The sequence below is a fragment of the Gigantopelta aegis genome, chromosome 3, assembly GCF_016097555.1.
Source record: "Gigantopelta aegis isolate Gae_Host chromosome 3, Gae_host_genome, whole genome shotgun sequence".
Taxonomy (NCBI): Eukaryota; Metazoa; Mollusca; class Gastropoda; order Neomphalida; family Peltospiridae; genus Gigantopelta; species Gigantopelta aegis.
This window is the reverse complement of record NC_054701.1, coordinates 85,526,365-85,548,822: the sequence shown is the minus strand read 5'-3', so window position 1 is coordinate 85,548,822 and position 22,458 is coordinate 85,526,365. Positions and strand designations below refer to the sequence as shown.

General features: G+C 36.4%; 2 protein-coding genes across 3 annotated transcripts in view; both read left to right on the top strand.

Annotated features, from left to right (window-relative positions):
• LOC121369227 overlaps positions 1–22,458 on the top strand; it is an 85,377-nt gene that overhangs the window by 27,963 nt on the left and 34,956 nt on the right. Inside the window, exon 11 of one of the 2 annotated variants that reach the window (XM_041494175.1) lies at positions 12,029–12,162. The exons of the other annotated variant lie outside the window; for it this stretch is intronic. Within the exon in view, the coding sequence (XP_041350109.1) occupies positions 12,029–12,162 (134 nt within the window). Of the gene's footprint in view, positions 1–12,028; positions 12,163–22,458 lie in introns of those variants that run through there. 2 annotated transcript variants of the gene reach the window in all.
• LOC121369228 (adenosine receptor A1-like) lies at positions 12,181–14,288 on the top strand. Its single transcript, XM_041494177.1, has one exon. The coding sequence runs from the start codon at positions 13,100–13,102 to the stop codon at positions 14,270–14,272; it is 1,173 nt and encodes a 390-aa protein (XP_041350111.1). The 5' UTR covers positions 12,181–13,099; the 3' UTR covers positions 14,273–14,288.

Genomic DNA, 22,458 nt, shown 5'->3' with positions numbered 1-22,458 from the left:
TTTACATATACTATTATAGTTCATTAGAGGGAACCTGCTACATTTTCTCTTATGCAGCAAGGAATCTCTTATATGCACTTTCCCACAGTTAGGATAGCACATACCATGGCTTTTGATATACCAATCGTGGTGCACTGGCTGGAACGAGAAATAGCCCAATGGGCCCACCGACGGGAATCGATCCCAGACACACATCAAGCAAGTGCTTTACCACTGGGCTACGTCCAGCCCCAATATAGATTAAAGACTGTTCATTAGATTTAATGTCATTTTTATCAAGACGCTGATTGTGTTGGGTGACTCCATTGATTATTTGACGTACCCAGCGATTACTCTGAGCACTGCATATCAGATTCTTACAGGATAATGGTATTGAAATAGCTGGTTATATTTAATTTGCCATACAAAAATTAAATTGTTCAATGTTTACAAATGTTGTCACGGTAACCAGAACAAGGTGCTATGAATAAATATTGAAATGGGAATTAACATGTTTTGTGGTATATGTATTGTGAACAGTTATATCAATATATGTAGGAATATTTCTCTTTTTTCCCTCTATTCAATTTATAACGAATTATTGTATATTATCCTCATTAATTTTCTTACTGTCCCACCCCATTTTTCAATATCTTTTGGCCATTGCTGGGCCATTGTTGGATGTCAATACAGTTATGCATTTACTAGATTATAATTCGCATTTTCATTAGATGTTAATTGATGAAGATAAATGTCAAGGCTCCACAATAAACACTGGAGGTTCAAGAGATGTGAAAACATTTTAAAAACCCATAGACATTTACCTTTGTGAACTAATCAGACCTAGGCGTACTCAGTAAAAGAGATATAAAATCTGTTTTAATCCGATAAAATGGAAAAATAAATAAATGCAATTCTCCTGGGTTACAACATGAAGCGTTAATACTAGGCAGTTGTGGGCAATTTTTCACTACTTACTGCCTATAAGATTACAAAGAATTAATACATGCTTTCGATCCTGGCAACCGAATGTAGGTGTTTTTACATAATTGGTTTACGTTAATAACCTTGTGATAAGTGTTTGTATGATCATCCCTGATTGGTTACTACATATATTTGTTGGTTTAGAAAAACGTTTCAGTGCGATTTGGATTCTGTTCTGATACACATGATACAAATTAAAGACGGTTTATTGATTATTAACAAATAACATTTTATTAAAAATATAAACATAAATTATTATTTTGTACTACTAAGATAATATTTTACAGAACAAGGTTCGAACTTAAGAATTTGTCTAACATGTAAAACAGCCCTCCAATGATAATTTTGGGCCTGCCTGTGCCAATTTTTTTAAAAGTTACTTGTGCAGCAAATATACAAGACTGAAAGATTATTATGCTGTATGTAGACATATTTCAAATGTACCAAATGTCATATGCTGGCAGATAATGTACACCAGATGTATACTTTTTGCCGTCGTTGAGGAGCTTTACTGACGACACAATAGTGCTGTCGGTGATTTTCACAAGTGACAGCAATTAAATTTACCCATGTAAAATCTAAATGACAGCAATTGATGTCTGTGTCATCGTTAATTTTCTAGCTCTGCTAGCAGGAACATTTAACACCTCAGCACATTTTTCACAACCACAGTTTGATTTCTTAATTAACACATGGTTGTTGTGACACTTGGTCTAAAATGAGAGAAAAAACCTACATCTGCCACAATATAGACTGCGCTTACCAAGAGATCTTTCATGTATATGTATGTGCTTTTCCAAAGACAGGACACATACCACAGCCATTGAATTACCAGTTAATGTGGCACCGGTTGGGATGGAGGTTTGGAATGGAGGTCTGGGACTGGAGGCAACCCATTGAGTCCACCAAACTCGATTCCACAACCCATGTGCGGTCCGTCTGGGATCGATCCCCGTCGGTGGGCCCATTAGGTTATTTTTCGTTCCAGCCAGTGTACCATGACTGGCATATCAAAGGCCGTGGTATGTACCCTGTCTGTGGGATAGTGCATATAAAAGATCCTTTGCTGCTTATCGAAAAGAGTAGCACATGAAATGGCAACAGTGGGTTTCCTCTCTCAATATCTGTGTGGTCCTTAACCATATGTCTGACGCCATATAACAGTAAATAAAATGTGTTGAGTGCGTCGTTAAATAAAACATTTCCTTCCTTATTTACTTCTACAACCCAATGAGTCCACCAAACTCGACCCACAACCCAATGAGTCCACCAAACTCGACCCCACAACCCAATGAGTCCACCAAACTCGACCCCACAACCCAATGAGTCCACCAAACTCGACCCCACAACCCAATGAGTCCACCAAACTCGACCCCACAACCCAATGAGTCCACCAAACTCGACCCCACAACCCAATGAGTCCACCAAACTCGACCCACAACCCAGTGAGTCCACCAAACTCGACCCCACAACCCAATGAGTCCACCAAACTCGACCCCACAACCCAATGAGTCCACCAAACTCGACCCCACAACCCAATGAGTCCACCAAACTCAATCCCACAACCCAATGAGTCCACCAAACTCAATCCCACAACCCGTTGCACCTAAAGCTAGTGATGTTCCATTTATTGATTATAATCGGAAATTGACCGGTTGGGATATACAGATATGATGATCAATTTTGAAATTCCACAATCAGTTGTCATGGAAAATGTTAACTGTAATTGTGCCTCCACTTTAAATGAGGGAATTGATGTAAATATGTTGGCATTAGGATTGTTTTCATTCATAAAGCTTCTTTTTTTTTGCCTGCAGTTATTAAAGGTAAAACTAATGCTTTGCTAGGCCTATTCCATTGCATGAAGACAAATAAAAGTACATAGTTTCTATCATTCAGAAACTACTAATTAATGTTCTTATAATGCTAACCAGTTGTGTAATCAAACATTGATCAGTTGGTGCAAACCGATTATAAGCGATGATCTGTGATGAAATTGCATCCAATTCCCAACATTATCTGGACTTAGGGTGATTGTGAGACGTAGTATTTTACAATAATTTGATGCTCTGTATGATTATTGGAGATAATTCAGGGCTGGTGGATGACATTGCTGTGAGTTTGTGTCCTCGTCATGTCCCACTGTCTTTCATCATTGGTCTAATGCCTCACTGTTTTACTCTTACTCATAGGATTGATTTTATTTGGCACTCGCATGGTCCTTTATATTTATGTCACCAGAAATATATACTGTGCTTTCTAAAAGATTATGGTAGCCGTAGCAGAAATATTTACTATACATTCCTAAAGATTATGGGGCAGGACATAGCCCAGTGGTAAAGTGCTCACTCGATGCGCTGTCAGTCTGGGATCGATCCTCGTCGGTGAGCCCATTGGGCTATTTCTCGTTCCAGCCAGTGCACCACGACTGGTATATCAAAGGCTGTGGTATGTACTACCCTGTGTATGGGATGGTGCATATAAAAGAACCCTTTCTGTTAATCGAAAAGAGTAGCCCATAAAGTGACAACATCAGGTTTCTTCTCTCAATATCTGTATGCATGGTCCTTAACCATATTTCTGATGCCAATTAACCATAAACAAAATGTGTTGAGTGCATCGTTAAATAAAACATTACTTTCTTTTTTTTCCTAAAGATTATGGTAGCAGAAATATTTACTATGCCTTGTTAAAGATGTTTGTCTTTCTGTTTTTCATTCAAATATTTTAGAGCTTAGAATATACAACTTTGGCTCCCACATATTTAAGCACTTTTCATATTTCCTTTCAATTTGTGTTAGGAGAAATATTTACTGTGCCTTCATAAAGAATTTTGCCTTTCTGTTTTTTGTGTAGGTATACTATACTTTGACACCCACATTTAATCAATTTTTATATTTACTTTATATTTATGCCAGCAGAAATATTTATGTGCCGTCTTAAAGATTGTTTACTGTGGGATTTTTAAAGAGTTTTGTGTTTCTGTTTTTACATCCAATAATTTTAGAGCTTCATATACATATACATGCACTTTAACAACCACATTTAATCAATTTTAATATTTACTTTATATTTATGTAAGCAGAAAAATTTAATACATGTACATGTATGTGCTTTCTTAAATTTTTTTGTCAAAACAAACACATCTAACCTCACAGTTAAACTCAATGACATATTTTAACAAAAATACATGACATTGTTGGAATTAATTTTCTTAATATTGAATACCTTTGTAGTGATATTGACTTTAAAAAGCATTAAGACTTACATTGAGTGGCTTAATTAGGAGTGCAAAGGTTCATCTGTTAATTAGTTAATTTGCATAGTCTTGTTTTAGCTCAGTACATACCCATGAGCAGACGTGCAGAGAACATTTTAGTATTGCGTCATAATTTGCTACACACATTTCAGAGATCACTACACAATTTAAAACCTTAAACAGTAGTTGCTAATCAATTCTCAATTGACTAGAAATATCGCTAATCGAGATTTTGAAAACAAAATATTCCCTGACATGTTTGGTTAGGTCAAATGAAACTGTCATTATGTCAAGCCACAGGATGTTAAACTTTATTGGAAACACTTTTTCCGTTCCCTGCCCTGTGATCTTCGTTAGTCATGGGAAACCAATTTTCAGTAATCATGGTAATACTAATAATCAGTGCTACATGATAATCAGTAATGGATTTTGGGGATTTTCGGTTTTAATATTTTTCCAAATTGAATATGCTACCAAATGTCTCCCAAAAACAATCGTTTCAACCATGCATACTGCTGAGTGAAATGTGTTAAACATGCAAATTGCCAAGAGGACCTGGCATATTATTCATTGACATGTGTCTAACAATTAAGGCCTAGAAAATGTTTTTACGTGAAATTTCTGTATATTATATGTATACATGTATTTCTTTGACCATGCATTTTTTTGTTTTTACTTTGATGTGCACATCTCCATATGAAATGTACTAACATGTCTTTTCTTGGTAAATACCAAAGTCTGCATACCTTGAGGGGAAAATTAGTTTTAATGACACCACTAGAGCACATTGATTTATTAATCATTGGCTGTTGAATGTCAAAAATTTGGTACTTCTGACATATAGTCCTAGAGAGGAACTTGCTACATTTTTCCATTAGTAGCAAGGGATCTTTTTATATGCACTATCCCACAGACAGGATAGCACATATCACAGCCTTTGATATACCAGTCGTGGTGCACTGGCTGGAGCAAGAAATAGCCCAATGGGCCCACCAACAGGGATCGATCCCAGACTGACTGCACATCAAGCAGACACTTTACCACTGGGCTACATCCCTCCCCTGCTTACCTTGAGGATGGCTTTGGCAACATTTTGAATTATAGGCTGAGCTAATTTGTCAAAGGGTTAATGTTAAATCAATATGTGAGATCTCCGAGACGCAATGTGCCGCTACCTCATGTCGGGTAGCTCTGTTTTATTGTGTTCATTAGCTGTGATATCTATCAATGTTTAATGATAAGCGCTGCACATGCTCTCCTGTGTTTGCATTACAAGTAGAAGTTGTTCGTTTGTCCCATCAGGTGTGCAATACACATGGTATGTCATTTACTGCTGGCAGCTGGCGTATATCGTCGGATCTAAATTAATTTACTTGTTGTACATGACACCCGGTACAGTGCATACCAATAGGTGGGTACGGTACATTGAACTGACTTAACATTAATGTTCATTCCCATCATTTATTTCATATGAATAGTTATAATGTGTGTGTATCAATAAATATTATGTACATATAAAATGGCAATAAAAATATGCTTAGTTAAACCATATTCTGTATAAAACATACACTTTTTTTATGTGATCAACTAATATCACTATTAGTCACGGTGACTATTATTCAATATATGACAAGCTCACAATTCCATGTTGTTATATATCAAATGCTATTATCAATGGCTGTGGTATGTGCTGTATTGTCTGTAAGGAAAGTGCATCTATAAAATATCCCTTACTGCTTTTTCAACAAGTTCTCGATCTCTCAAAATAAGTGTCAAAATAACCATAGTTTTGTTGCAACATGAACCAAATAGCCATAGTTTAAAATGTGCTGAGGCATTATTAAACACAGTTCCTCTCATCAATGGAACAAGAAGAATTTGGTTGCTTGTGTCAACTTTTTCAACTCATCTGCATATGCAAGTCCTGTTTATTGTGGTGCCTTTCTTTATATTTGCATACATGTCATCAAAATTTGTTCAAAATTGAAGAAAATTTGTCTTTGTTTGTTTTGTTTGGGGGGGGGGTTTGGTGGGGGGGGGGTTAGGGGGGTGTCTATGGAAGAGTGAACTATGGTGCTTCCATTGCATGCTCTTTTTTTTGTTTGTTTGTAAATTAAAATAAATTTTAAGAACTTGAGTTTTACTTGCATAGCAATTTGACTTTTTGTTTGTGTGTTTGTGAATTAAAATGAAGTACATGAATAAGAACTTCAGTTTTACCTTGCATAACAATTTGATTGATAAATTGTTCGGTGTCATGTGTGTCGACATTTAAGAGTGTAATTTGGTATATGTCAGACTACAGATATTCTGAGAGCCTCTCAAATAGGGTTAGCTCAGGCACTCGCCAAATTCACCAGTTGCGAATTTTGAAAGCAGTTTCTAAATTTTATTTTATTTTGACGAAATAATTTCATCTAATAATTGACATTTTAAAGAAAATAACTGACGATTTCTGCGTGTCTTGACATTTAATAAACAATTTGGCCAATTGTTTTGCTCACCCAGAGCCACCTGCATGCATGTAGCCCTGCCCTCAAACAGGATAACAAATCATACATACATACATGTAGCTGTTATTGTAAACAAAAATAGACGTCTTTACAAATGGGTGAAAAGATATTTTATAGAGTGCTATATATTTGTGTGATTTTGTAATTAATTTTTATATTTTCCAATTGACAATTTTTGTTTACCAAGGCAACCACTATATTTGTTATTTAGTTACAAGGCACAATGTTTTGGTATGCTATAGTCTCAATTTTGTGTACTACATTTTCCAGTATGTGGGGAAACAAAGACTTTGAAGATGCGCTATTGTGTATAGAATTGATTGCCCTACTTGTCAGATAATCTGGTGTAAAAGATGACAAAACAGATGCTTTGTTTGTTAGCCTTAGAGTGCAAAACACTGATTTTGTATCATACAGTGAATTATAGATTTTATAAAATGTTAATTATAAGCAGCTTGTCTGTGAAAGGTAATCTGTACAATGAATTCTGCAGTCCATCTACTAGACATCCACTTCTTCCCCTAACTGTGTTAATGATTTCAACTTATTTTCGTGCTTACCGGGTATATCCAATTAAGGTTCAAGCACGCTGTCCTCAGCTATCTGGGCTGTCTGTCCAGAACAGTGGGTTAGTTGTTAGTTGGTTAGTGAGAGAGAAGAGGGTGTAGTGGCCTTACACCTACCCATTGAGCCCTTAAGAACTCACTCTGGGTTTGAGCCGGTACCGGGCTGCGAACTCTGTACCTGTCAGCCTGTAGTTCAATGGCTTAACCGAGGCCGGTACAGTGTTAAGACCAAATTAAAACATGTTATTCCTGTAAGCTCTTTTTTATCAGTATAATTGTTGTATGTGGATTTTAAAAAATACATGTATTTTGATTTACAGTCTGATTAATATGTCGGATATATTGGTCGTCTCACTGTTTCTTGTTGTTTCTACCATTTTGCCAATATTCCGAAGGAAAAAGGAAAAGAGTTAAAGTTTGTTTTGTTTAACGACACCACCAGAGCACATTGATTTATTAAACATCGGCTATTGGATGTAAAACATTTGGTAATTCTGACTCATAGTTATCGGAAACCCGCTACATTTTTCCATTAGTAGCAAGGGATCTTTTATATGCATGATCCCACAGACAAGATAGCACATACCATGGCCTTTGATATACCAGTCGTGGTGCACTGGCTAGAATGAGAAATAGTCCAATGGGGCCCATTGACAGGAATTGATTGTAAACCGACCGCGCATCAAGCGAGTGCTTTACCACTGGGCTATGTCCTGCCCGATGAGTATTTAATGGTAAATGGTAAAGAGTTTGTTTAATTACAGCTCAGTATGTTGTCATTCATCAGATCACTGAATGCAAATGGTAAAGAGTTTGTTTAATTACAGCTGAGTATGTTGTCATTCAACAGATCACTGAATGCAAATTAAAATTTAAATTGGTAAATATATTTCATAAGCACTTGAATTTCATGATGCTATAGTCAGGAGTGCCACCAAAATTGTTCTGCAATGGCATTTTTGTAATGATCAGATATTTACTTTGTTATGATTACAAGTGTTAAACAAGTTTTGTAATGATCAGGTATTTACTTTGTTATGATTACAAGTGTTAAGCGAGTTTTGTAATGATCAGGTATTTACTTTGTTATGATTACAAGTGTTAAACAAGTTTTGTAATGATCAGGTATTTACTTTGTTATGATTACAAGTGTTAAACAAGTTTTGTAATGATCAGGTATTTACTTTGTTATGATTACAAGTGTTAAACAAGTTTTGTAATGATCAGGTATTTACTTTGTTATGATTACAAGTGTTAAACAAGTTTTGTTTTGTTTAACGACAGCACTAGAGTACATTGATTTATTAATCATCGGCTGTTGGATGTCAAACATGTTGTAATTTTTACATAGTCTTGGAGAAAACCCTATACATTTTTCCAGTTAATAGCAAGGGATCTTTTATATGTACCATCCTACAGACTTGTAGCACATACCACAGCCTTTGATATACCAGTTGTGGTGCACTGGCTGGGATGATAAAAGTATTAAATTTCCTTAAAGGGACACACCCTAGTTACAGTTATTTGTTAACCATTACGGCGTTGTTTTTCGCTATTAAACCCCACTTTTCACAAATAAAATTGCACTTTACTTACATTTTATTATTTAGAATACACATTTCCATTCACCTGAAGTGCTTTTTGGTAATCCTGATGTTTGTAAAACCACGAAATACATTTATTGCATTTTTTCACAAGATGTGTTGTCGAGAAAAAAACGTTAAGCAAGCGAGGTCCAATCTATTTTTAGAGGGGATATTTCCATTTCAGTGTCACAGACGTTGGTATATCACGTGACCATTATCATTTTGGTTCGGTTTGTTTTCTCGTGCACGGTTCGTGCAATCAACATCCGATTTGTTGTTGTTCATTTGTGAGATTTTTCTTCACAGTTCGTGAACATTTTCAGTAACAATAAAGTTCAGACAAGTAAGTGTCTCAATACAAAACATTACAAACCCTTAAAACCAATAATTTTGCTAAGTGCTTACGATATCGGGAGAGCGGATACAACCAGGACAGAACAGTTGGAACATGTCCAGGAGAGGTGAAACGAACGCACCCCAAGTCTGTGAAATTTGTCGTGACGTAGGCATTGCTTCGAGCGACATCTACCGGTGACATCAGAATACTAACTTTCAAAATTATTTCAAGCAATTGGGACATGGGGATTCCCATGGTATTTATCGATATAAAACCTGCTTTTTCACTCCATTTGATAAAAATGTGATCTAAGTGTGTTACAGGTTTGTAGATTAACCAAATTATAATTTATTTTCGCTGGATGGAACTAGGGTGTGCGGCTTTAATAAGTTCATCTGAATTTTAAGGGATGTTTTAGTGTACAATTGCCAAAAATCTAATTTGATAATCAAGTAAATACAGATCTTTAAAGAGTGTTAATTTTGTTAGCTTTTGGTTAGAAAAGAGACACATACCTGCAGGCTATATTTATTGATTACATGTATAAAGAAAAGTAATAAATATTAAAACACACCTCAACATATTGTGTAAGTCTAAGCTATTAATTGTGATATATGATTTAAAGATAAAAGGTTAAAGTTTGTTTTGTTTAACGTCACCACTGGAGCACATTGTTAGATTAATCATCGGCTATTGGATGTCAAGCATTTGGTAATTTTGACATACACCAGTATAGTCTAAGAGAGGAAGCCCACTATATTTTTTCAATTAGTAGCAAGGGATCTTTTATATGCACCATCCCACAAACAGTATACATGTACCACAGACAGGATAGTACATACCACGGCTTTTGTTATACCAGTTATGGTGCACTGGCTAGAATGAGACAGCTAGGATTGCACTTACAAATAAATGTACCTTTATCTTAGCATTTAATATATACTGTATTTCATTATTGAGCTATTGGCCTATAAACACTTTGTAAAAGACAGCTAAGACAACACATACCTTAATCTTTGATTCATACATCTCATCACTAGGCTGGTAAGAACTATTGACTGTTAACAAGAGACATGAATTAGTCCATAATTATTCGTAATTATTCATCTAATATGACTGAAATATTTGTAATAATAAAAAAAAAAAAAAAAATAATAATAATAAAAAAAAAAATAATAATAATAATAAAAATTACTTGGCAAGCATAATATATAATAGCTAAAATTATTAATCAACTAAACTGTAATATTCTGCAAACAGCATACGTTATACACATCATACTGGGGCAGTTCGTAATAAAATCCTGTATTTGACCGTGGGCTATTACAAGCATTTTAATTCCGGAATTTTTTGCTCTTGGGTTTTCTTAGAAAGACTGTATTGCTTCTGTTGATTCTCTTCGTGAAGGGCGGGGTGTATTAGCGCAGTAGTACAGAGCTTGCCTGATGCGCGATCAGTCTAGGATCGATTCCTGTCAGTGGGCCCATTGGGCTATTTCTCGTTCCAGCCAGTTCTCCACAACTGGTATAACAAAAGCTGTGGTATGTACTATCCTGTCTATGGGATGGTGCATATAAAAGATCACTTGTTACTAATTAAAAAGAGTAGCCCATGAAGTGGTGACAGCGGGTTTCCTCTCTCAATATCTGTGTGGTCCTCAACCATATGTCTGGCATCATATAACTGTAAATTAATAAAAATGTGTTGAGTGCATTGTTAAAGAAAATATTTCCTTCCTTCCTTTTTTTTTTGGGGGGGGGTGGGGGGGATTTGTTTTATCTTCACTTCAGATGCAGTAGCACTATAATAAAAAAATGTATTTTGCATTTATTTAGTTCTGTTACAATATGTAGTGATTATAGTCCTTGTACACCTATTATCCGTATCACCCTTAATGCAACCAGTCAGAGAAAATGTTTTGTTTTGGGCACAAAGTTAGTTCCCAGCTGTGTCATAATGTCTCTCTATACTTCTAGTCAATAACATTATCAGTTATATTTCCCCAAAACCTTTGTCTAAGAAATTTGTGTTTATGTTTTTTACATGATCGAAAAATGTACCCATTTTGGATATATTTGGAGTTAGCAGAGTAAATTGTTAAAAAAAAGGAGAGCTGATATTTGACCCAGACAGTAATTACTTAGAGAGAACATTCAGCTATATGAAACAAAATTGATTTCAGTTTTCAGTCACTTGTAATTGCTTAGCTATTATTATACTGCATGACACGACATACTGCAAATACATTTATAGCTTTAACGTCTGTTCTAGATACAGGAGACAAAATTTAAAGTAGTGGTTTGTGCACATGAACACACAGTGACCCATGATATTTTATTTGGTTTAAAAAAACAAAATTGAGCCTATCATTGCCTAAAATATTATTTCATATACCTTAGTTTGTATTTGGTAGAAATTGATCACTTAAATTGTAAAAAAATGGGTGTTTTCACAATGGCCTGGTTATAGGTCATTGCACAGCAATATAATAGTCCTCATCTGATATATAGCAAGGCCAATATGTAATTACTGACTTAACAATATTATTACATACATTGTTAACCTGCAAATAATGGCCACCTGTTTATAAGACTACATTTTGTTGATAATCAAGAGATGTCTATTGTGGACAGGTTTGATTGTACTTTATACATTTGTATATATATCATGTTCAATCAACGTAAATTGTATCTGGACATCACCATAAACAGAATGTTTGAATTATTAATTTTAACGCGGTATTGAATCTATTATTAATTGTGTAAATGGTGATATTAATATCTGCGTGTTGGGCCTTTGTACAGTGATATGTTCTGGCTTTCGTGGAACGCAGTGCAGTGGCGGCACTTGTGATACCTGCATTAATGAGGAAAGGCACTGTGTTAGTGTGTTTTACACTATAATGGACACTCCACCGCTACAGGTGTGTTCGAGATGACCGTATTGCAGAGATCAGTATTGGTGTAAAATTGTCTGTCTCTCTCTCTCACATTTATGAGTCATTCTATACTGTGGACATGTACGGACAATGTTTTGTGAGCGGCAGCGTGGTATTGGATTTTTGTACACTAGCTGGAGTTCGCTGAACTTTTCATCACAGACCAGTGTTGTATGGAGTTCCTTCTGATTCACTTTCGTACGGTGGAAGTTAAAAGTTCAGAGATGATACTTGTAATTAAAACTTGTGTCTGACCAGTTGTTTTTATAGTTTTAAGAAAGGAATGTCATTCTGCTAACAGAGATTAAAAGAGAAAATAATGGATATTCACGTACATGGTAGATGTCCAGTTTTCCTGTATTGTTTTCGAACTTCAGATCGAATTTAGATGTAGATGACCCATAGATGCTGTTTTGTGATCAACACTTTACTTTAACAAGAAACGACAGTTATCCTGCTTGTATTGTTTTGAAACCTGCACAACTTTGTTTTAGAAAGAACATAAAAACTACAGATACATGAATATATCAATAAGTTATTCTGTTTATCCTTTTGAAACCTGCACAGCTTTGTTTTAACAAGAAAATAAAAACTACAGGTATATATTATAAAATAAAAAAATAATCATATTTGTATTATTTTGAAATCTGCATAGTTTTATTTTATCAAGAACATAAAAACTACAGGAATCTATTACAAACAAGTGGTCCTGTTTGTATCAATTTGAAACCACAGCTTTCTGTTAGAATAAAATGAACTATTCTTTAAATCTTAACTGATTGTTTTTGACACTTTGGACTAATTACTATGGTACATTACATCATTCTCATGGATGTTTTGGGGCATTTTTCATACTGGACATTCAGCTATCAAGGAATGTTAATAGAATGTGTTTTGAGATAACCGTTTACTATTTTAACATGGTCACCACCGAGACATGACATGTGTAATTTGTATTCCCAAGGAGAAATTTGCAGGTAATGTTTCAAAACAAAACGCCTCTGATTTCGGATTGCAGCAGCACCTCACTACCGAAGAGATTGTCGTCATCATGACCATGGGATCGGTTACCATGACAGCCAACTTCATCGTTCTCATTGCTTCCAAGTTCACGGGTGGTGGACAGAGCCCGACTCTGGTGTTCGTGCGGAACCTGTGTGTCAGCGATGTGCTGGTGGGAGCGTATGGAATATTCAAGATGATCATGTACTTATTCCTCGAGGATCTACTCATCGACTTCTTCCTTCCCGAGAGTCTCTTCTTCACTGCTTCCTTGGCGTACGGTCTGTCCCTTCTGTGCCTCAACCTCGACTGCTTCATAAGACTGAGTCGGCCTCTGCACTATGTGCAGCACCTGGATAAGAAGAACATGATCACAGTGATGGTTATCTTGTGGAACCTGTCGTTCATTGTCGGGTTCCTGCCCCAGGTCGGGTGGAAGAACGTGGAGTTCTCACATCGGTTCTTCAGGTACTACTCGTGGCACTACCTGCTATTCGTGATGGTCCTGCACATCCTCATCCTTCTCTTCAACTGCATCACGCTGATATTCGTGAAGAGACACATTACCATTATAAGATCGTGTCGTCACTTCATATCGCCAACCAGCTCAAACTTCCGTCACTATTGTCATCTCGTCGTGACGTCACTGATTGACGTGTGTTTCTTAGTGCTTTGTTACGTGCCGCTGTTCGTGTATTTTGCATTTTATTGCAATGTGTGTTTGCACGCTGGAGATTCATCCGGAGATGTGAACATCGTGTATTTCATTCCTGTGTTTCTTGTCAAGTCTTTCGTCAGTGCTATCGTTCACGGATACAGAACTGCTCAGATAAATGAGGTCATGAAGGGGTTGAGGAGACGAGTTTCGCAGATGGTGCAGAAATCTCGCCACAGAGACCATTCAGGAAAGATGACGAGCATTCAGTCGATTGCTTACGGAGATTCTGCTGACTGTATTGTGTGTGATAGGCCTTCCCATAGATGCAAACATTCAAAGACAAAGAGATCCACTGATACACAAATAGAAATCATCTTAGACTCGCAGATGACCTTGACCGAGGTCCATAACAATCACAACCATGACTCTCTGGAGATGACAAAACTCTAATAAATACTGGTTCTTGTTTTTTATCTTGTGTTTTCTTTTTACCAGGAATTAATGGAAAGATCTCCACCCAGTACATACCCCTTCATTTGTCCTTAAATCATTGGAATGTAATGAAAGTATACTAAATGGAATGAAACATTTGTTGTCCATGGATGTTTACAGTCAGGTAAATGAACAAATGACTTAAGTATTTACCACTTGGAAGGATGGGGAGAATGGGCAGATCTAACTATGTGGTCATGAATCCATCTGGGCTATAAGTGGAAATAGACCATTTAATACATGCTTATATCGATAGATATCAAACATTTAAGCATGCCTGTCCTGGGCACACCCTCTGAAATGTGTCCTAGATAGACGGATGGAGATAAAAACGGCTACATGTAAGGAATTTGAAATTTGAAATTTGTTTAAAACTATATAAAAATAAAACAGGAAAATAGAAACCAGTGATAACATCAAAGGGTATAGTATTAGAATTAAATCAAAAGAGGAATTTGTTTGCATCAGGTCTAAATATAAAAGAAATTAATTATTATTCGCAGATAATATGGGCCATAATTAGAATGAGCTTAAACAAATCTAAATTCCTAGGAGAAGCCAGTTCAGGACCACTTAGTTGTTAAGAATTAAATTTTTAAAATTTAATTAAGTTCCAAAGCACATGGTAATATTCAGTCAAAGTTAAAATAGTATAAATTAGATTAAACCAGAATAGACTTTTAATTGTGTGACAAGATCTAACAGGAATTTAACTGAAATTTATACCAAAGATCTTGGAGTACAGTCAAAACCTCTCATCGAATGAGTTTGTTATTTCGTCATGCAGAGGAATGCATTCAATTTATATTCTGATAAAACTACTCTAGACAATTGAATTATGAACAGCATGTTGCATGTTCAGTGTGGAAAGAATATCCTTTGCACTGTACTTAACAGGATAGTATATCACTAAATGTATACTTTGTGTAAAATACTGTTAGTTTATGTCACAGTCATGCATGATTGACCATGCATGCACCTCAAGTGTCTGGTCATACCCTTAGGTAGTTAGAAGATAAATAACAAAAGTTTATTACTTGGGTGAAATTAAGCTGCATAAAAGTAGTCGCATGAGAAAAAGAAAGAAATGTTTTATTTAACGACGCACTCATCACATTTTATTTACGGTTATATGGCGTCAGACATGGTTAAGGACCACACAGATTTTGAGAGGAAACCCGCTGTCACCACTAAATGGGCTACTCTTTCCGATTAGCAGCAAGGGATCTTTTATTTGCGCTTCCCACAGGCAGGATAGCACAAACCATGGCCTTTGTTGAACCAGTTATGGATCACTGGTCAGTGCAAGTGGTTTACACTTACCCATTGAGCCTTGCGGAGCACTCACTCAAGGTTTGGAGTTGGTATCTGGATGCCTCGACTGGGATCTGAACCCAGTACCTACCAGCCTGTAGACCGATGGCCTAACCACGACGCCACCGAGGCCAGTCCGCATGAGAAAAATGCTTCACTTAAAAAATATCTTGCTGCTAATTAAAAAGAAGACACTCTATGATAGCAGTTATGTTTCCTAATTTACGACTCAAACTGGAACTAATTTTGTTTTAGTCCATTTTCAGATATGTAGAGTACGTATATCCTTCAAAATTATTCAAAAGTGGTTAATTTAAAGAAATTTTTATCAGCCAAAGACTACATGTTGTAGCCACTTTGTATGAAAATTAGCAACTGGCTAAATTTGACAATGGACAAGTATGAGCCCTGCTAATTATACTTAGACCATGCTGCAGTTATCAAACATGAACCGTATCATTCTGCTAATTAAAGGGACATTCCTGAGTTTGCTGCAGTGTAAGATGTTTCCGACTAATAAAATATTTCTACAATTAAACTTACATATTAAATATATTTTCTGGTTTAGAATATCAGTGTCTGTATATTCAATATGTTTCTGGTCATCTTAATATTTGTAAGAAGCCCAAACTGGATTTTGTCTTCAAATAATTTTGTATGTACAAAAAAATTACATTTTTGGAAATAAAACATCAGTTAACCAAATACAAATATTAAAAAGATCAGAAACACGCTTAATATTTTATGCAGAAAAATATATTTGATACGTAATTACAATCATTAAAAAGTCTCTGTTAGTCAATAACATCTTAAAAAGTGCAGCAAACTCAGGAATGTCCCTTTAAACAAATACACTATTTGATAGCAGTTGTCTTTCTTATACTTGATCATGATGCAGTTATCAAACATGAATAAACCATTTTCCTGGAATGGTAAGACTCCATCTTAATTGGATATTATACAATATCCCAAAAAACAAGAAAGACATAAAAAAGAATCCAACGTGACTTGATCATATTGAACGGCAGCTATGATATTTGTTTTTATATCATTAGCCTGATTTTTTAGGTAAGTTTATTTGATGAGGATGACAGTGTGTTAATATCGGATAAAGGAGATGTCACCAGTATCATTGAACGCTTCCTGTTTGCTGATACTCTTACATGTAGGGGGAATTAGCTCGTCGGTTGAGTGCCCGCCTGATGTGCAGTCTGTCTGGGATCGATCCCTACCAGTGGACCCACTGGGCTAGTTCTTGTTCCAACCAGTGCACCACAACTGGTATATCAAAGGCTGTAGTATGTGATTTCCTATCTCTGGGATGGTGCATATATATCTCTTGCTACTATTGAAAAAATGTAGCAGGTTTCCTCTCTAAGACTCTGTCAGAGTTATTAAATGTTTGACATCCAATGATTAATTAATCAATGGACTCTAGTGGTGCTGCTAAACAAAACAAACTTTCTTGTGGGTTGTTTTTATATCAAGGAGGATCATGTACTTGGCTCATTTGTAGAGCACGTGGCTGAGGACCAAGATGGCTCATGCAGTCAGATGGACTAAAGTAGAATTTGTTTTGTTTCTCAACACTAGAGCACATTGATTAATTAATCGTTTGATAATTCTGAAATACAGTATTTAGAAGAAATCTGCTACGTCATTTTCCCGTTAGCAGCAAGTGATCTTTTAAATGCTTATTCCCACTGACATGACAGCACATACCACAGCCTTTTAATATACCAGTCATGGACACTGATGGTGAAATATAATCAGAGAATGGTTTCACCAACTGTGGTTCAATCCTACAACACAAGCACCTTATAATATGCAGGCACTCTGCATGGGGGCAGGATTTAGCTCAGTCGGTTGAATGCTAACTTAGGTGCTTGTGTCGCAGGATCGAATCACCTCAGTGGATCTATTCAGCTGACTGGATTTTTTCTTGTTCCAGCTTGTGCACCACAACTGGTTAAAGGCTGTGGTGTGTTCTTTCCTGTCTGTGGAAAAGTGCATATAAAAGATCCTTTGCTGCATTAAAAAAAATATAGCAGATTTCCTCTGATGACTACGTGTCATAATTATCAAATGTTTGACATCCAATAGCTGATGATCAAGTAATCCATGTTCTCTGTCGGTTTGGGATCAATCCCCGTCGGTAGGCTCATTGGGCTATTTCTCGCTCCAGCCAGTGCACCATGACTGGTACATCAAAGGTCATGGTATGTGCTATTCTATGGGATGGTGCATATAAAAGATCCCTTGCTGCTAATCAAAAAGAGTAGCCCATGAAGTGGCGACAACGGGTTTCTTCCATCAATATCTGTGTAGTCCTTAACCATATGTCCGATGCCATATAACCGTAAATAAAATGATCTGTGTAGTCCTTAACCATATGTCTGATGCCATATAACCGTAAATAAAATGATCTGTGTAGTCCTTAACCATATATGCCATATACCGTAAATAAAATGATCTGTGTAGTCCTTAAACCATATGATCTGTCCGAACCATATGCCATGCCATATAACCGTAAATAAAATATGTATAACCGAGTGTGTAGTCCTTAACCATTGTCTGATGCCATATAAAAATATTCTGTGTAGTCCTTCCTTCCGATGCCATATAACCGTAAATGTTCTCTAGTGGTGTCATTAAACAGAACAAACACTCTCTACCAACTGAGCTATAATTGTGGTAGATGGACCAGTTTAGGATTTTCATTTTTTTTAAAAATATATTCTGGTCAGTATTCCATGGCTACTGCGACATTAGGAAACCCTTCTAAACTGAACATCCACTGACTGAGTAAAATGTCTTGTTATAAGGGGTATCTGGTTTAAAGAGGTTCTGTTCTGTAGTGATATTTAAAAGGGGGCCAGAAAAAAATGTCTGGTTTTGAGGCAATTCCTGTTTACAGAGGGACAGGTTTTGAGGGGTTTCACTGAATGCGGTTTGCACCCAGCACTGGGTTAAACTGTAGAAGACAAAAAAAATAAGGAAGAAAATGTTTTATTTAACAACGCACTCAACACATTTTATTTACGGTTATATGGTGTCAGACGTGGTTAAGGACCACACAGATATATATAGAGGAAATCCACTATCATGAGCTACTCTTTTCGATTAACAGCAAGGGATCTTTTATATGCACCATCCCACAGACAGGATAGTACATACCACAGCCTTTGTTACACCAGTCATGGTGCACTGGCTGGAACGAGAAATAGCCCAATGGGGCCACCGACGGGGATCGATCCTGAACTGACCGTGCATCAAGTGAGTGCTTTACCACTGGGCTATGTCCCGCCCCCACAAAGAAAATAATACTAATTTTGAAGAAAGTCAAGTTGTATAGAGATTTTGTCTTACTAGTATTTCCTTGAAACTGGGGTGGGGGGAGGAGGCTGGGGCATTGGAGAAACAAGAAAATAATACCAATTTTGAAGAAAGTCAAGTTGTATAGAGATTTTGTCTTACTAGTATTTCCTTGAAACTGGGCTGGTGGGAGGAGGCTGGGGCATTGGAGAAACAAGAAAATAATACTAATTTTGAAGAAAGTCAAGTTGTATAGAGATTTTGTCTTACTAGTATTTCCTTGAAACTGGGGTGGGGGGAGGAGGCTGGGGCATTGGAGAAACAAGAAAATAATACTAATTTTGAAGAAAGTCAAGTTGTATAGAGATTTTGTCTGACTAGTATTTCCTTGAAACTGGGCTGGTGGGAGGAGGCTGGGGCATTGGAGAAACAAGAAAATATTTGTTGTTAATTCATTCCACCACGTGTAGTGAAAGCTTAAGGATATTAGAAATACACACACAATTGTATTGATACAATTCACATGTTTTGGTGAAGTGATTGGGAAAATGTCTCGTTCCAGCCAGTGCACCATGACTGGTACATCAAAGGCCGTGGTATGTGCTATCCTGTTTATGGTATGGTACATATAAAAGATCCCTTGCTGCTAATCGAAAAGACTAGCACTTGAAGTGGTGACAGCGGGTTTCCTCCCTCAATATCTGTGTGGTCCTTAACTGTATGTCCGATGCCATATAACCGTAAATAAAATGTGTTGAGTGCGTCGTTAAATAAAACATTTCCTTCCTTTGATTGGGAAAGGCCATATCTCATGTAGATGTATGTAAACAAACCTTGTTTTCACTGTATATGGAAAAATGTGTCTGAAAACGATTAGAATGAAATGAGAGGAACTGGTTGCATCTGGCGCCAATATTGGACGAGATGTGTGATCTTCATGTTTGACAATGGTGTTCCAATTAGTGAGATTGGTGTCCCTCATATGTATGTTCGACAGGTCATTTCACGTGTGCTGTACGGGAGCCTGTATAGATTATAATGATAACTTGTACCTGCTGTTGTTGTTTAATTTTCTACTCTACGAGGCAACAGGTGTCCACTTTTTTAATGTAAATGCATGTGTAGAAGAATGGTGTTTATTTGACATTAACATATAATTAATATGACTGTGTATAGACCAGCTAGACTACCAGCTGTCTGTCGTGAACAATAGTTCCAACCATGCTTGCCAAATTATAATTACAAACTTTTAACTGGGTTTTTTTTTTTTTTTTTTTTTTTTTTTGCTGTTACATGTATATCATTTACACTATTCTAATTGGATGACGTTGCTAAAAACTGAATGTTATCCTTCAGTAAACCTCAGGGCCCGTGCTTATAAACGTCCAGACTCAATCTTTAATGACGTCACACACATACAGTTTGTATGGCGTTGTCATGACAGTAGTGTCTCAGACTCTGTTAGTCTTGAGTCTAGACTCTAAAAATTTTATAAGCACCAGGTCAGGCCAGGTCATGGAAAGGATGTTTAAACTGATTTTATGTGTATTTTTGACTAAATAAGTTGTGTTGTTTGTAATTATGCAGATTGTTTGTAATTTAAATGATATATGTATTTCTCCACAGGCACAGAACTCGAAAAATTAATGCATAAAACAAATTGAAACTTTGGTTATCAGTACCAAAGTTTTCACAAATACTATATATATCAGTAGTGTGGTTTATTATAACCATGTCAGCACTGTGTCAAAAAATCAAACAAACATTGAAAATGGCCCTTATTGAGTCTTAAATAATTGCTGGACAAATCAATCAATCAAACTGTTAATTTGTTAGCCTCCCCCCCCCCCCCCCAATGCTCTCATTAGCACCCCACATACCCCTACACCCACACCACCCCACCCCATTACACACCTTTAACACTGTGTTTACCTAACACAGTTTTGGAAAAATGTATTTCTCGACTCAAAAGTAAAGCCAGCTTAAGAGTGAAAAACTAAATGTATAGTTGTGTTTTTCACAATCAAATTATGCAGGAAATGAAAGTAAAGTTTGTTTTATTTAAGACACCACTAGAGCACATTGATTTTTTATCTTATCATCGGCTATTTGACGTCAAACATATGGTCATTCTGACACTGTTTTTTAGAGGAAACCTGCTGTGACCACATAGGCTACTCTTTTATGACAGGCAGCAAGGGATCTTTTATTTGCGCTTCCCACAGGCAGAATAGCACAAACCATGGCCTTTGTTGAACCAAAGTGGTTTACACCTACCCACTGAGCCTTGCGGAACACTCACTCAGGGTTTGGAGTCGGTATCTGGATTAAAAATCCCATGCCTTGACTGGGATCCGAACCCAGTACCTACCAGCCTGTAGACCGATGGCCTAACCATGACACCACCAAGGCTGATTGCAGGAAATGAATATATATTGTTGAACTGTTTATGTGAGCTTACAGTCTTTGAAGTGTTACGGAATCAATAGTCATTAACACGGTTTACCAGTGCCATCACCATAATGATTATAGAGTTAAATTGGCTATAATTAGTTTTTTATCTTGGAGAAATGTCGTTATGGTATGAAACAAGGGGATGGCCATATTGATATTGCTATTATTGTTAAATTAATAACGTGTTGGTAACATAATAAACTGCTTTTTAAAATAGTACGTGTATATGTACCTCAAACAAAAGAAGGAAGGAAGGAAGGAAATATTTTATTTAATGATGGACTCGACACATTTTATTTACAGTTATATGGCGTCAGACATATGGTTAAGGACCACACAGATAATGAGAGAGGAAACCCGCTGTCGCCACTTCATGGGCTACTCTTTTCAATTAGCAGCAAGGGATCTTTTATATGCATCATCCCATAGACAGGGTAGTACATATCACGGCCTTTGATATACCAGTTGTGGTGCACTGGCTGGAATAAAAAATAGCTCAGTGGGCCCACCGACGGGCATCAATCCCAAACCGATCACGCATCAAGTGAGCACTTTACCATAATAGAATCACTTCTTATAAATTCATCATTACATTTTTTATGCTGTACGAGTATGTTCCTATAAATGGCAGCTAAAAGTGTATCTGACTACAATTTAACACTAACATGTTGTTGGTTTTTACCACAAAACACCTCCCCCCCCCCCCCCCAGTAACCACCACCCCCCATAAAATAAACCCCACCAAAACATAACAACTCAACAACAAACAAATTACAAACCATGACAGGTAGGTTTTGGGTTTTGTTGTTGTTTTTTGTTCTCTTACAAACTGAAATATTTTTGGTTTACAAATATTTGTATTATTCGAAATATCTTCTCCAGTGTTCTTTCAAATGAATGTTATATATATATATATATATATATATATATATATATATATATATATATATGTGACAATATGAAAACAAGCCCATCTGATCCCATGAAAAAAGTACAGGTAATCAGAGCTTTTTTTTCCATATTGGATCCGTTTATTGATGAACCGTTCATCCCAGGAGACT

Coding starts and splice junctions, on each gene's coding strand:
- LOC121369228 (XM_041494177.1), top strand. CDS start 13,100: ATGACATGTGTAATTTGTATTCCCAAGGAGAAATTTGCAGGTAATGTT.